The sequence below is a fragment of the Petromyzon marinus genome, chromosome 54 (genome assembly GCF_048934315.1).
Source record: "Petromyzon marinus isolate PM22_M1 ecotype Great Lakes invasive population chromosome 54, UKy_Petmar_22M1.pri1.0, whole genome shotgun sequence".
Lineage (NCBI taxonomy): Eukaryota > Metazoa > Chordata > Hyperoartia > Petromyzontiformes > Petromyzontidae > Petromyzon > Petromyzon marinus.
The window spans coordinates 571,845-588,097 of NC_133720.1; the positions used below are offsets into that span (position 1 = coordinate 571,845).

Here is a 16,253-nt window from a genome sequence, read left to right on the forward strand (position 1 = left end):
AGTCTCGTTTCAATTATAATTGTGTACAGTTTACATCGAATCGTACTTGTGAGACAGCGCCAGGTACTGACTCGTGTTTCATATGAATCGCGAGTCGCCTTTCCTCGGCATCTCCCCGTTCTCTCTCCCCCCACACCTGGCCAGAGCTTCATTTCCCACTCGGCTTCTGTCTGAGTTCGCCGGCAGAGTTCCAGCAGCGACTCGTGCCGCGGGAGCGAATTGCCGGCAGCTCGGTGGTAGTGAGAGGCACCGCTGGATGTGGGGTGCCGCTGTCATTCAAACGTCGCCCGTACCCGGACATTGTGACCTCCAATTGCTGCGTTGCTGAATGACCATTGCCCAAAACGTCAGCCCATTCCACACACGTGTGTGTACTTCTCTCGCAATGAAGCGCTGTTGTCATTGGAAAAGGTGATGTATTTTGTATAATTGGTGTCAAAACCAGCACCACCAAAAGACATCACCCGTAAAGTCTTTTAACAGACTGTTAGGGCTGTTAGCGAGCACCTATGAAGGTCGGCACGAGGGCGTGGGTGGCCAGCACCGCGCCCGGCCGCCTTTGTCTCTCTCGTGGCGATGATTACACATCGCACCAGGTACTCATTTGTCCGATTATTGAACTTTTTTCGCACCGCACGTAGCCAACCGTGCTCATTGGAGCTCGAGTCGACCTCAGGCGCGGTTCAGATCCTGGCCACTAGGTGGCGGTGACATCACCGCGGCGCTTGTGCCAGGCTATGTGCACGTTGAGGCCAACGCGGACCACAACACCGCCACCACCACATACCGGCGTGGCGCGCCTCAACACGCCTCAGATGACGTCACGCGTCCCCCCCCCACTGCCCCCCCCCACTGCCCCGCCCCCCACGCGCCCTGCACACGGGGGCCGCCGGCTCAGCGGGGCAGACTCGGAGCGACTCGCGGCGACAACAACAAGACGACGACGGGGTGGTGGTAAGGTGGTGGGGTGGTGGCAAGGCTGAGGACGCGACAAGCAAGAGGAGGAAGGGAGGCTGCGGACATGGCTAAGCAGCCGGGGGCAGCAGAAGCCGCCGCCGCCGCCTCGGCTGGTGGAGCGGCGGCCGGGGAGGGAGGCTCGTCCCTGTTCAGCGACCCGCAGCACTCGCGCAAGCTGCTCAAGAACCTTCGCTCGTTCCGCGAGGACCCCATCTTCTGCGACTCGGCCCTCGTGGTGGACGGTGCCGAGATCCCCGTGCAGAGGAACCTCCTGGCGGCGGTCAGCCCCTACATACGGTGAGGGGCGATGGTCGCAGATTACCCCCCCCGGGCGAACCTCTGGTGACAGGACGGAGTGACCTGGGGATCAGGGATTGGAGTGACCTGGGGATCAGGGATTGGGGTAACCTGGGGATCAGGGATTGGGGTAACCTGGGGATCAGGGATTGGGGTAACCTGGGGATCAGGGATTGGAGTAACCTGGGGATCAGGGATTGGGGTAACCTGGGGATCAGGGATTGGAGTAACCTGGGGATCAGGGATTGGAGTAACCTGGGGATCAGGGATTGGAGTAACCTGGGGATCAGGGATTGGAGTAACCTGGGGATCAGGGATTGGAGTAACCTGGGGATCAGGGATTGGAGATCGCTGACAGGAGAGGTGAGAGCGGTTGCGGTGACGGCGTTGGTCTCTGTGACAGGGGGGTCGGACGGGAGTGGGAGCAGGAACCTGGGATGAGACCGTGAATGACGGGAACCTGATGGCTGAGGGTTAGCGGGATCTGGGAGCAGAGAATCTGACGGGGGAACCTGGGACCTGGGATACGTGGCACGGGGGGTCAAACACTGGGGATCACTGACAGGGCAAGGATCGGGAATCCGTGAGAGGAGGAACTCGATCATGGGTCTGAAGACCTTAAGACCAGGAGATCACGGCTATGGCCCATTTATGGGTTGGGGGAGCACTCGGACTTGGAACCGAGGTTCGTTAGATCTAGGGATATAAGACGTCGCGGTCCTGGGTTCAATGATAGGGCCTTGTACCAAAGCGTCGAGAGATCTGGAACCAGAGACTGAGCGGGACCCGACATAAGGACTAGTACCGCTTAGGAGGGGAGGGCTCCCCGGCACTCAGAGACTCATTTAGGGGGTACGCTACCGTCGGACTGAACTCATCATTGGCTCCCCCTCGTCGTTTCCATGCTGAGCGCAGCTCTTTCTGTGCGGGTTTCCCCTCCCCTCCCGAGGTAAACAAACCCCCCACAGCCACCCCCAGCTCGCCTTCTGTCGCATGCGCCAGCTCACGCATCTCACGCGCTCGCCACATCGCCACATCGGCCGTGATCAATCCACTGCTGGATAAAGGCCTCACAACCCCCCGTGGCGTCCCCACCACCCCCGTGGCGTCCCCACCACCCCCCGTGGCGTCCCCACCACCCCCCGTGGCGTCCCCTCCTCTGCCGTGTGGGACTCCGGCGTGGGGTGCGCCCCGTCAGTCGGGGGGGGGCCGCTCGCCTCTCTTCGCAGTGGCGTGTGGCGGCGACGTCTCGAGACCTCCGCGTGTCCTGCAGGCCGCGCTCGTCGTCTCTTTGACGTCTTCCCTCGTCGTCTCTTTGACGTCTTCCCTCGTCGTCTCCTGCCGTCTTCCCGCCTCTCGTCGTGTCTTGCCGTATTCCCGCCGCTCGTATCCCCCCCCCCCCCGAGCATGCCAACAACACCCTGCGTGCAGTGCTTCTTTAAGCACTTTTCAGTTTTAGTTCAGTTTCTCGTCAGTGTTGGTGCTGTTTCGCCATACTTCACCACGCTGCATCCCAGCGGGTTGGTGAATTGCGGGGGAGCATAGAAGTACAGTTCAATCATTCATGTTATTGCACCGCCCTCTGCTGTTCACAAGCAAGATATACACTTTAAATCGAAAGATACACAGTCGCACACCGTTTACATTGTGTACAGTCTCGTGTTATATCATATAGCACGTGCACATTTAATACGCCTTTTAACTAACGATGCATTCGTGTGCGTTGATTGACGATATTTTAATTTAAATATACAAGAGAGCCACACCGAGGCCTTGTTAGAAGGGTGAACACCACATTGGGATGGTCGGCCAGGAATGCCATCGTAATAAAGAGTCTGGCTTCGTGTGGGAGGGAAAACCCCACTGGGGGACCCGGGAGAAACCCCACCGCCTACACGAGGGGACAACGCAGCTCCGCACAGATGGACCCAATGCACGGAATAACCTCTGGACTGAACCTACAGCTCCTGCCATCTCCAACACCACCGACAACACCTGGTTTTTCCACGGCAGTCTTCCCATACGAGTACCAACCAGGCCGGGATCTGCTTAGATTGCGAGATCTGACCAGCTCGGGCACGTCAGTGGCTCGTGTGAGTGACTGTGCCGGGTGAGTGGGACATGTGGCACGCAGCCGTGAATTCACATCCTGTCAGCTTCCCTCCCTAATTAAACCGATAGCACGACACCACCACAACTACCTCACGTGATTTTTATCCTGACTTAAGTGGGCGATCAGCCATCTCAAACAATAATATCCCACGAGAAACTGCCTTCAAATTCGTCTTCTGCCTCCTCAGTCTGAAATGCATTTACTCCGCTATCCGTGCTCCTGACTTCCTGCCCCCCACCCCACCATTCAGTCCCCGTGTACTGAAGGTTTCTCAACCCAGCGATCAAATCCAGCACGAGCGCAACCCAAAGTATATCAGCGGAACGCCCGGCTGCTGTGCCTCTCACCTACACGAGGCCCCTGCCGTGCCCGGCACCTTCACCCTTCCGTGTGCTCTACAAGGAGCGGTCACGAAGAGAGACGTTCCTCTTCCCGTGACACGCCCCAGACTTTGTGCCTTGCAGAGGTGGCAGCCCGACCCCGGGGCCCTGTTGCCCGGTTCCCACGGTGAAATGGGGACGGCGGCTGCGTCTCTCCCCCACGCCCGCGGTAATCCGCTGTGGTGTCGTTTAGGGCGGGGGTTGGGGGGGGGGCTCCTCACTCAGATGCCCTTAATCCAGATCCAAATTATCGGCTTGTGGACAGTGAGGGAATAGGGAGGGGGTAGGCGGGGGTGAGTGGTGAGCGCATTTTGTTGAGTGGCTGTGTGATGAGTTGTGAGGTGAAGCTGCACACGTGCATGGTACTTGGGGGCTGGTGCGGTTGAGTGGCTGTGGGGATAAGTGGGCGGTGCGGTGAGCGTCAGTAGTTGTGAGCGCCGGTAGTACAATGAGGTATTATATATGTTGAACTTCTTTCGCACCATACGTAGCCAACCGTGCTAATCGGAGGTGCTCCTTGGCGAGATCAGCAAGGCATTGGGGTTAATTTTTGGCAAGTGCTTTGTGTGTAATGAGTGCAACTTTATAATCGATTCGTTCGGCAACTAGAAGCTCGGCAAGCACTGGACGGACATAGTCGGATCTTGCAGTACCCGTCACAACACGTGCCAGAAAATGTGGTATTGTAGAGAACTGTACACGTGTAAGGCGTTGAAGGAGCCGCTGCGAGTTACCTGCCGCCAGGTGGAATGTGTCGGGACACGCCGGTTCTGGCGCGATGGCGCGATGGCGCGATGGCCCACGCCCTCGGTGGCAAGGAAACCGTGACTCACCCGGCCGGGATGGGCGGGGACAGAGAGGAGGCACGGGCGCATTCACCCCCCTAGCAACAGTGGCCGGCCGGGTCACGTTAGATCAGGTGAGGTTAGGTCACGGTCATGCTGAAAGCTTTCGCGACCTCCGTGCTCCTGCTAAAGACCTCCGCTTAAAGTCCCTCTCCCCTGAGGAGCAAGGAGAGTGGCGGCACTGGGAAATCCAAACTAGAGCACTAGGGCCCCAAGAGACTCAAGGGGCCCCAGGTACTTAAAAAATAGGGTGTTCCGAATATGAGATAAAACAGAAAAAAAAACACCTCATTTTTTTCTCGCAATGTGTCTATTACCTTAATCATATCGCACAACTGCGATGTAATTAACTTATATAAACTTGTCTATTGTACAATTATAGTAATTAGGTGATGCACCCCCAATGTGGGCTGCACCACCACCAAACATGGATAAAGCTGAAGAGCAGCAGCAGCAACACGGCGGTCAGCATTAGGCAAGGGCCCGTGGCGTGCGTTACGTGGTTTCACCTCGGAAAAGGCTGGCGAACGTGCAAAACTGGGGCTTGTGTCAGGGTTGGGGTCACGAGATACAAACACGTGGGAGAGCTGGACGCGGGTTAGCAGGGACGATGGGCGGGACGATCGACAGACTCCACGAAACAAAGAAACCTATCGGCAACAAGAGAGCAGCGGGCGATGACGCCATCAGTGACCCACTCGGAATAAACAGACAGGCACCCCGAGCCTGTGCGTACGCGTGGGTTTGCGCGTCACGCGTGGGGACGCGCGTGATAACGCGCGGCGTTCGCGTCGCCCCCCGGGGCGGTGTGGCGAGACAAACGAGCCTCTTGTCGGCCCAGCCCGGCACACGTGGCCGCCGGGCGGAGGACGCGGCGGGGCCAGCAGGGACTCGCGCGGCACCGCCGGGGCACCGCACCGTGCTGCGCATATGTTCGCCGTCTTGACCGAACGCCCGTCGCTATCGTTGTCGTCGTTACAGCACCAAGTTCAACTATTCGCCGCCCAAGAACAACGGCACGGTGTTCAAGATCACCCTGGAGGGAGTCGGCCTGAGCGTCATCCACGAGATCCTGGAGTACATCTACACGGGGGAGGTGGGCGACGGAGCTCGCATGCTTGCTCGAACGCACCGCTCATTCGTACAACATGTGTCGCCGAAGAATTTCTCTCGATGAACGACAAAGGACAATTGTTGCGATGTTGTAATCTGTATTACAACTAATAAAAATAAAGAGAGGGGGGGCGGTTTCCCACCTTCAGGAGGTAGGATGTGAGGGGCAGGCGTCATCTTTTAAAAGGGCCCGAGATTACCGGACGCAACCAAAGTCGCCTGTCACAATTTCCGGTCCTCGTACCCGTCGCGACGCTTGACGGGGCGCTCGCCGGTTCACGCTGCACCGCCCCCCCCCCCCACCAGGTGCGCCTGAGCGAGGAGACGATCCAGGACATGGTGCAGGGTGCCGACCTGCTGCTGCTCACTGACCTCAAGGCGCTCTGCTGCGATTTCCTGGAAGGCTGCATCGTCGCCGAAAACTGCATCGGCATCCGGGACTTTGCGCTGCACTACTCCCTGCTGCACGTGCACCACGTGGCCACCGAGTTCCTGGAGACGCACTTCCGCGACGTGTGCGGCACCGACGAGTTCCTGGAGCTGTCGGCCTCCAAGCTGCGCGAGATCATGTCCCTGGAGAAGCTCAACGTGGGCAACGAGCGCTACGTGTTCGAGGCCGTGCTGCAGTGGCTCAAGCGGGACCTGGAGGAGCGCAAGGTGGGAGGAGGAGGGGTGGGGGGAGCGCCTGTGTTGTGCCAGCGTTGCCACTGCCGATTACGGTCATTCTCACGAATGCGTTTACCGTGCGGCCGGGCATTGAATCCAGCCGGGTCTGGCACCACAGCTTCCAGTATGCCTCTCGTCGCTATGATTGTGGCGGCTGCTCCAACTGCCGGTCACGTGCTGCCTGCTGGAGGCGACCCAGAAAGTGTTGGGCGAGAAGTTAACCCCCGCGTGGCCCAGCACTTGGGCACTGCCCGTCCCCACCCCTCCTCTCTCCTTCCCTTCCCTCCAATCCTCTATCCTCTCCTCCCTTTCCTCCCCTTTCACCCCTCTCTCGATCTGTGACCCTCGCCCTCCGGCATGGCAGGTGCACATGAAGGAGGTGATGGCGGCCGTGTGGCTCGACACGCTGGACCCGCACTTCCTGCAGGAGCAGATGCTGCGGGAGCCGCTGGTGCGCGTGATCATCCAGGAGTGCGCCATCCCGCTCACGGAGACGCGCAGCGGAGAGGCGCTGCTCTCCAGCTTCCGCCCGCGAGGCTACTCCGAGTGCATCGTCACCGTGGGTGGGGAGGAGCGCAGGTGCGACAGGGCCGCCGCGCTCACTTCCGCGCTTGCGCCCTGCGGCTCTCCGACCCGGGCTGTCGGTGCTGCGCTTCTTGGGGAGGCGAACGTTCGCCGAGCGAAACGTCAGATGTGGTGCCGAAGGGCTCTCGGTATTGCGCGTCGGAGAGAGAGGGGGCGCGTCGTAGAGAGAGGGGGCGTGTCCTAGAGAGAGGGCTCTGCTCGGCCCGCACGAGGTAAAACGGGGTTTTGGCGCGCCCATGCCAGAGATGCGTTTACGATTCGGAGGCAGTAATCCCAGTGGAGGGTTTCTCATCGTTATTGATTTACGCTTCTGGGAAGGTTTGTGGCCTCCAAGCGCCGCTTCTCTCTGAGTGGAGCGGCGCGAGGGGGTGAACGCCAGCGTGTGCACTTCTCCTGTCGCATCTTCACGCCACGAAAGTCTCCGCGGTGACGATTCCCTGCGCGTGTTATAAAGGCGGCCGGACGCGGTGCTGGTCACCAACCCTCTCGTGTGCCGTGCCGGCCTTCATAGGCGCTCGCCGATAACGCTCGCCCCAACAGTCTGTTAAGGCTACACGGGGGATCTTTGTCTTTGTATGTACGTGCCGCTCGTGCCGGCGCCACTAGCTCCCGCAAGCCGACGGCGGCGGTCCGCTGCATGTGCCCGCTCTACGACCCGAACCGGCAGCTGTGGATCGACCTGGCGCCCATGGGCACCGCTCGCGTCAACCACGGCGTCGTCTCCGCAGGTGCGCCCACCGGCTCGGGGCGGATGGCGGTTTCATAATGGCCGTGTCGGAGGCACTGACTCGGCACCACTGAGATTTTGGGTTGGAATCCGGGTTTTGACCTCATCCAGGAGTTGATTGACAATGGCCGATGATGATGACGACGATTTTTACGGCCGCGTAGGTGTTGGCGGTTGAGCAGTCACAGTTTCCGGCGCGTGTTCAGAGTGTGCCGCGTGTTGTTCAGCGCCATGTCGATGGATTCAGTGCAGCACACGATATGATGATGGCGACGGCGATGATCGCTGCCGTTATTTCTCTCTTCCCATGTCCGTGGCTCAGAGGGATCTATCTTTGCGATCGGCGGGTCGGATGGAGATAGCTCCGTGCTGAGCTCCGGGGAGAAGTACAACCCCGACAACAACAGCTGGACGGCCATCGCTCCCATGCGAGAGGTGGGGTGGGGGCTCCGCACACCCACACTGGGGTCCCCCCCACCCAAGGGGTCCTCGTCATTAATCCAATGATCCCATCCCCCCTCTTCGTCTTGTTTGATGGCTCCCTTAGCGCTGATTGTAACCCGCTAATCCGTAAACCCTAACCCTGACTCTTCAACCGTACCCCCTAACCCTAACTATAACCCTGACTAACCCCCTTATCTTGACCCTAACTCTGACCCGAATCCCTGCGGCCAACCCCAGGCACGCATGAACTTTGGCATTGTGCACATCGACGGGATCCTGTACGTGATCGGCGGTGAGGACGAGACTTCGGAGCTGCTGTCAGGAGAGACGTACGACATCTACACCGACACGTGGTCGCTGCTGCCCGACATCACCATCCTGCGCAAGGTGCGCCATGCCGCTATCCCCCGCTCGCCCCTCCTCCCCATCCGGACCCCTTCCCCCCTCCCACCACCGAAAGCCCCCTTGCCGCCGCCCCGTACCCCAGCACCAGGTGGCGATGGAGCAAGAGACGCGAGCCGGGAGGAAACCGACCCGGAACGAGAAGCTGCAGGGGGGGCGGCCTTTTGGCAGTATCTTTTTGCGATAGAACGACAGGTCACGTGACGTTGCGAACTCACATGATGTCCTAACATCGACGCGTGCACCACGAGCGTAAGAACATCGACTTCGCCCTGCAAGTCGGCGAACCGTTGCGTCGCCCGGTAGCTCCCTCGGACGGGTTCCTACGGCCGCTCGCACCCACCCCCCCCATTTATTGACACCCTCATCCCCTCTGTCCCCCTGCCTGTTGCTCCCCAACCTCACCCCCCCCAACCCCCGCCAGATCGGTTGCTATGCTGTGATGAGGAAGAAGATTTACGCCATGGGAGGCGGCAGCTATGGGAAGCTGTTTGAGTCGGCCGAGTGCTACGACCCCAAGACGCAGCAGTGGACGGCGATCTGTCCCCTCAAGGAACGGCGGTGCGAACCCTACTCCCAGCCCGGCCTGGCATCCACGATCCCTTATCCCCCGATCCTGTCCCTGATTCCTAATCCCCGATTGACTGATCTCTGATCAACTGATCCCCTAATCCCCCGAAATCTCGAATCCCCCAATCCCCAACCCAAATGGGCTGCCCTATGCGGTTGCTGGTACTTTGCACTTTGATCCCAGAGGTCAGGTGACCGGCATGTAACGTGCGCGTAAACACAGAGGGGGCCCGGAGACGGACAGCGCGGGTCGTGAACGATGCTCAGAATCCCACCGAGAGGCAGAAAGCGGAGGGCGTGGATCAGAGGACACGCTGCAAGCCACAGACGCCACACTGGCTCTGAGGGAAAGTCAGTAGGCATTGGCAGCACGCGTCACGGTTAGAGGTGACGACGGCCGGGGGTGGAGGTTAAGGACGGAGCGGCAGCCAGAGAAGGGAAACGCCACCTGCGGTGTAGTGGACACCTGCCGCGGCTCGTGCGTGCGCAGCTGGTAGACGGACAGTCGCGACGCGCGGCTCGGGGGAGTTGCTCATCCAGCCGTGAATTGATGGCGGTTGCAGGTTCGGCGCGGTGGCGTGTGGCGTGGGCCAGGAGCTCTACGTGTTCGGGGGCGTGCGGCGTAAGGAGGGAGAGAACGTGCCCGAGGGACAGATGGTGACGTGCAAGTCGGAGATGTACCACGATCAGGTCAAGCGGTGAGTCACGCGCGCACACGCGCACGTGCGTGTACAACCGCACGCACGCACGACCACACACATCCACGCACGTACAACTAGACATGTGCGTACAACTTCACACACGTGCGTACAATCACACAGATGCGTACAACCACACACACAAACGTGTAAATAGACACACAATGTACACACACACACACGCAAAACCGCACACACGCACGTAGAACCGCACACTTGCCCGCGTGATCCCAAACTTTTTCCTCGCCCACCTCCCCCCTCTGCCCACGGTCGCCCCTCCCCCGCGCTCGCGTGGCCCAGGTGGACCTACCTGACGGACCAGATGCTGAGTGTGCAGTCGGCCGCCTCCTTCGTGTACGGCGCCGTCCCCATTGGCGCCAGCATCTACCTGGTTGGGGACCTCGACACGGGTGAGCACTTATCTCACATTCGCCCTGAGCTCACCCTGCGCTCACCCCGTACTCCCCCCGTGCTCCCCCCGCGCTCACCCCGTGCTCCCCCCGCGCTCACCCCGTGCTCCCCCCGCGCTCACCCCGTGCTAGCCTCGTGCTCGCCTCACGCTCACTCCCATGCTCCTTCCCTAGAGCCAGGACGAAATTGGCAACAAGGCCGATCAATTGACTAAAAGTTATAATCTACCTGTGTTAACATGGTGGCTGCCCCTACAAGCTACGCGCAGCCTGACAGGGCCGATGGTGTCGCCAGGCCCCATCCAGCACCTCCCGTCCAGAGGCACGCATGGGATTGGCGAGGAAATTTAGTTTTTCTCCCAAGTATTTTTTCCGGTAATCCCATTCGTCCAGCAATCAAACCTATAATCGCTAGATGACTATTACTTAGGTAATGGGACAGCTAGGCTTTCATCATCATCCCGACTCGCCCGTGTCCTCCCTCTCTGCCCTGTCGCGATCCTCCCTCGCGATCCGCAGGGACTCAGTACGACTTTGTGCGCGAGTACCGCCGCAACACGGGCACGTGGCACCACACCAAGCCGCTGCTGCCCTCCGACCTGCGCCGCACCGGCTGCGCCGCCCTGCGCATCGCCAACTGCCGCCTCTTCAAGCTGCAGATGGAGCAGGGCCTCTTCCGCATCCGCGTGCCGCGCTGACAGCGGCGCGGGGTGGCGGTGGCGGCGGCGTGGAGAGAAAGAGAGGGAGAGAGAGGCGGCGGCACCGGAGGGGACCACCGGGGCCTGTCCCCGCCACTAGCAAGATCGCATCGCTGCGGGAATGCGGGAGGATGAATTGCGGCGAGCGCCCGAGGAGACGGGTGGTGTGGCTGTGCGGCGTGGCCCTCCAGCCAATGAATGTCCGGCTGCGCCGTGTGCAGCAATTTTGCCCGGCGCGGAGCGGATGAGCGACGCTCGCGTAGCTCCGCCAACGCCAGCGCGGTGCTGCCGGTGCCAATTCAATAACGGAGAGATGGGGCCGGGCTTGGCACTATTCTAGAGTCACCTCCCTCGATCTTCCCTCCCCACTCCGCCCGCCGCCCGGTGACGTCGCCCTCAGAGGGCTCGACGTTCACCCTCGGGCTGGGGGTCGCTCGCCAGGCCAGGGGCGGAGGTCGGCTTACGCATGACACACCGCTCCGCACTGTCGGAGTTAAGATGGCACGCTCGCCGGGTGAGCATTTGGCAACACGGGTTGTCTTGGGTCGGTGGCGAGCCGGACTGGGTCGCTAAGACGAAGGCAAAAGCGCCGGCTCCCTGTACGGGGCTGCGTTTACAAGGAGACGGCAAGAGTGAAACCGGCCGGTGGTACGGTGGGGGCGAGGTTTGGAGGGGGGGGGTGGGGCGGTTCCCCCCGCCGCGTCGTTGGTCCGTCGTTCAATGCCAGCGCCCGTTGGTGACCGGATCGGGCCGGCTTGCCGTCCGAATGCGCTTCGTAGATCTCCATGGGGCAAGCTCCCATTTGTTTGGTTTGAGGTCCCCTTGGCTTTACCGCTCCTGCGTATGTTTCCGGGGTTGCGCCGTTTAGCCCTCCGAGCGCTTTGTCAGGATCTCCCGGCACGCGGAGTGAAACGTCAGACATGGAACAACGCGTGGCATAGCATCAACACGTGGCAGAGCGATCATTGTCGTGCGGTCCTCCCTCCGCTTGTGTTGAACGGTTTTTGCCGATGTCTCGTGCGAGGAAGGCGTCTTGATTTGGAGCACGGAGCAGCGCACCGCCCCTTACCACAGGAACGGCCCCCGCAAAACGGTGTCGCAGCTACTCGGGGTGCGCATACTATACACGCCCGGCAAAGATTGGTGCATGTCGTTAAAAGCTAAACGATTAATTCTGAGAGCTTGATTCAGCGGATTTACACCGCGAGCCAATTGCGCCAGGGATGTTTGGGTTACTGGTGATTGAGCTGGGACCATCCCCTCGCCACGCTGGAGGACCCAGTTTTGAAACATAGGTGGGGGCAACGTGCATTTGTTCGGTGTCTCCAACCCCGAAGCAGCTCCTGGAGGAGTCTCTGGTTCGTAAAAACAAGCTGAGAGTAATTTCCCCCACGTCAAAAAGTAACTTCCCCCTCCACGTAGCACGTGCTCTCTGTCACATATAGCCATAGTCGCTATTATCACTGTCGCCGTCATCATTAGTACAAGCCCTTAACTTTCTCCCCATGTAGAGCACGCTGTCATATGATCGTTATGATAGTCATCAGGACCCAGTAAAGTTCTGTTCCTGTAGAGAGTGCTCCGTCTCACATCGTCGCCGTCATTGTCATCGCTTGTCTGTACCTCTCCCTTGGCCCTGGTTTGCGGTGCCCATACGCGGAGGTTCACCCTCGGCCGTTAGAGATAAACACCGCAAATCGTCACGAGGGCCGCAGCCACACGGCAGCATCGATTCCCAGACCCCTCTCGTGAAACCACAGCACCCCCTTTACCCCCCACTAAACCCACCCCCCTCACCGTATCCCACCCCCAGCACCCTGGTGTAATGTGGGTCCTCGATATTTCGGGCTACTGCATTTAAATTTTGTTTTTTATATATATATAAAACTATGGTAAAACAGAAAATCAAAACCCCTATTCCAGAACGATGCTCGGCGGTGCCCGGGTCCCGGAGGCGTTCCTTTGGCACGAGTCTGGCGTTGCGTCGGCATCAATACGTGGCGGGACAGTGAGAAGCACAAGGGAGGAGGTGGGGGGGTAGTAACGCACAAGCGCCAGCCAGAGGAAAGCGCCACGGGCACGAGCGCCCACTTCTGGGTTGGCCGCCGGCCCGGTCGACAAGGAATTCCTCACTTTGTGTAATCATGTGATCGCCTTAGAGCAGGGGTGGAGAACCTATGCGCCCCGGCGGCTTCATTCCACACAGCACACAGCTTCATTTGCCATGGCTCGTGGACTTCATTTGACATGACCTGACAATTTACTTGACGCGGCACATGAACGATGTTTATCCACTGCTGAAAAACTCTAAATCGGGTCCTGGGGGGTGGAACGTTTTCGACCACCTGGAAATGCTGTGCTAATTTTAGGACCCTCGGTCACCTCTGTCGTACCCTGCTCCAGACAGAGGTGCATCGGCATGCGTGCGTGCCTGCGGTTGCTGTCCCCAGGGCATTTGAAAGTCCTATTCAGCCTTCAGTCAGTAAAAAGTTCCCCCTCCCTGCTGTATCTTGAATGAAGCGAGCGTGGGGGATGATCGTTTGGTCGAGCGTCCGTCGCCGCGGAGGTCTGCGCGTGACGATTCCCCACGCGCGGCGACTTCCCGACGGGAGCGCGAGGTCACGGCACAACTCGTTTACGAACAACGGCCCGACTCCTCGCTGCTCTCCGCTCGGTCACAACGCGACATCGGCTGCCGCCCTCATTCCGTAGAGCTGCTGCTGCCACTGTTGCTATTAACCGCGGGGCTTACCCGTGGCTGGCAGCACATTTTTGAAAAAAAGAAAAACTTATTTTTTTGCCCAAATCGTTTTTTGCACTGCAGAGGAGCGGCATTTCGGTCCGGAGTGGCAGAGTCTGGAGCGATCATTCCCTCACGTGTTGACGGAAAGGAGGTTGCGGGACGACTCGCGACGAGGTGACCATTCCGGCTCGTGGGACTTTGCGTTCCATCTCACGGTTACCGTTTTGTTTACAGCGCGCGATACCGGTCGAGTGGCGCGCTTGCCGTTGCCCGCACGCGCCGCGTTGGAGCGCGGCTCCTTGCGCCGCAGCGGCGATCGACTTGAAAGTGCCTCGACTTTGTAGAGTAACGCGCGCACTTGCAGCAGCCCGCCGTGGGGGAGAGAGGCCCTGGGAAAGCGAGTGGGCCCCAGGGGAGCGAGTGGGACCTGGGGAAGGTGAGAGAGCCCCAATGTGGGTGGGCGAGGGTTTGACCCAGCACGGGTGAGGGAGACTCTTGGTGAGCAATGGAGACCTTGGCTGGTTGAGAGGGACTTGATTTTTTAAAATAAAGTTGCACTCCACCCATGAAAAACATTCAGCTGCTGCCATTTGTCCAAGTGTAGTGTTGATCTAATTTAAAGTAAGACCCAGATGGGCTTAACAATGTAATATGTAATTTGTTGCATAACAATGTATCCAAATATTTAAAATAATACTATAAAACTTGACTTTTTAACTATTATTGGCTTAACTGACAGAGCCACTCAAAAAGCACATCTGCTCTCGGCTCCCTCCCAAGTCCTCACCGTTTTTTTTAACCGAATATGGTCCCTGTGATGATTTCCCCTCGTGGGAACAAATTCATGACCGTTATGTCAAAGCCACGATGAACGGGGCAGTGCGAAGCGCTCATCACTGGAATAACATTGACTCGCGGTGGTGCTGAGTGATTGAGTTACATCTCGGCAACTAAAATAGAGTTTGTTGATTGGTCTATCGAGCACGCAACCTCGGGTTGTCGTGTGACCTTTGCCTATCTTCTAATTGGACGTTTCCATCCAAATTTGTGTTAGATTTGGTGACAGTTGCCCTAAATTTTGCCCGGTTTATCGTGGCATCTGGATTCATTGCGGCGTTCAGGTTTTAGTGGAAGAGGGACCGAGTTTTACAGGGAGCGTGCGAGCGGTGCGTGGGTTGTGAGAGGGCTGCACAGCTGGGCCTGGTCTAACCGACAGCTGGTGAGTGTGGGGGCCGAATCCGCTGTGCGATATTAATTTAACGCTTTTTAAAATTCCATTTTGTTTCCGCTTTGGGCCAAACCCGTGACTCCCTCTCGGGGGTTCAAGAGGCGGACCCCCCGAGCGAGTGTCGCTCCGTCCGGGGCAGCGACGATCAACCGCGTGGGTGGCATTGCTGAAACAGCGTGAAAGTCGAAGTGTGGGGTTTTATTTTTAGTTGCGATAATTCATAATGTGATTGCGTACAAAAAGTTCAAAGCAAACCGATGGCTCAGTATTTAGATGCGAGCGGGGTGCGGAGGTCGCCGCCCTCTCGCATGCTGCGCGTGTGGGGGTCGCGATAGCCGCCGCCTCGCGACTCGACTGCAGTGAGGTTCAACGATCGTAGCGATTCAGCCTCTCGATGACATCCAGCACAGCGCCATTTGATTCAATGGAGAATCCCAGGCTCAGCTTCATCATCCTGGACAAAAGATGTTGATGATGCCGGGGCTGAGCCGGGTCGGTACTTGAACGGGGAGACTGCTTTGGGAAAAATCGGTGCCGTATGCTTCACGGTCAACATTAAAAGTCCAATGACGTCTATCGCGTGAGTGGGCCATTGTGTGCTGCCGTCACGGTCCAACTGGATGATGCATTACAAAGCAATCAACACTTTCCGACAAAATTTGGCAGGACTCTCCGAGAAAGAGTCATGAGACTCGGAGAGGCTCTTCTGGATAACCAGGTGTCAATATTTAAATAAAATGGCAACGTTTGTACAGGGTTTGCATCACTCTCAAACGGTCATGGATTCTCACGGACGGACGATGCAACTGATGGTCACCGAGACCGACGGGATCTCTTCCGCTGAATCACCACGCGTGTGCGCGTGTCTGGCGGTGCGTGCGGCGAGTCGTTTCTACTTGGAATGTTACTACGCGAGAATGTAGTGGCCTCGAGTGGCCATAATGCAGTGGTCACACCAACCCATTACCAACATATGCAAGTGGGGGAAAGCATCGACGCGTCGTTAGCACCCAGGACGCAATTCCTCTGTATATTCCTGAGCAACTGAGGGTAGGTGGCACATAACTGAGTATTCACAGCCAGAGGTATCCTGGATGCGGATGCGGTGAGGCAAATGTGTCCGGTCATCGACCGGGAGCCGGCTAGATGCAGTGCTTCTCGCGGCGACAAAGCGAGCGAGTCGGAGTGTAGCGTAATGATACTCTTCCCCAACCGAGCAGCAATAGCTCCACCATCGCATCGCCCACCCTCACCGTAGCCGCTCGGAATAACAATGCGTAGTCGACCACGTGACGACAAGAGATGGTTTAAAATAAAACGTCTTCACTTCTCCCGTCTCCGCGTCACTGATTTCTGTCCGCGTAATTTCTTTAACTA

At 58.5% G+C, this 16,253-nt stretch overlaps 1 protein-coding gene across 1 annotated transcript; it reads left to right on the top strand.

The window, feature by feature from the left end:
- The first annotated feature begins 569 nt into the window (after positions 1-569).
- Positions 570-16,206, top strand: GAN (gigaxonin). Its single transcript, XM_032974620.2, has 11 exons — positions 570-1,254; positions 5,574-5,688; positions 6,012-6,362; positions 6,736-6,950; positions 7,563-7,684; positions 8,006-8,118; positions 8,365-8,514; positions 8,954-9,090; positions 9,663-9,797; positions 10,098-10,207; positions 10,727-16,206. Exons 1-11 carry the CDS (start codon positions 1,022-1,024, stop codon positions 10,903-10,905), a joined length of 1,860 nt encoding a protein of 619 aa, XP_032830511.2. The 5' UTR covers positions 570-1,021; the 3' UTR covers positions 10,906-16,206.
- Positions 16,207-16,253: the final 47 nt, after the last annotated feature.

Bases quoted from the DNA above. Each gene is read 5' to 3' on its own strand.
- GAN (XM_032974620.2), top strand. From the start codon at position 1,022: ATGGCTAAGCAGCCGGGGGCAGCAGAAGCCGCCGCCGCCGCCTCGGCT. The intron at 6,951-7,562 runs GTGCGACAGGGC...CGGCGCCACTAG, and splicing joins GTGGGTGGGGAGGAGCGCAG to CTCCCGCAAGCCGACGGCGG. The intron at 10,208-10,726 runs GTGAGCACTTAT...CGCGATCCGCAG, and splicing joins GGTTGGGGACCTCGACACGG to GGACTCAGTACGACTTTGTG.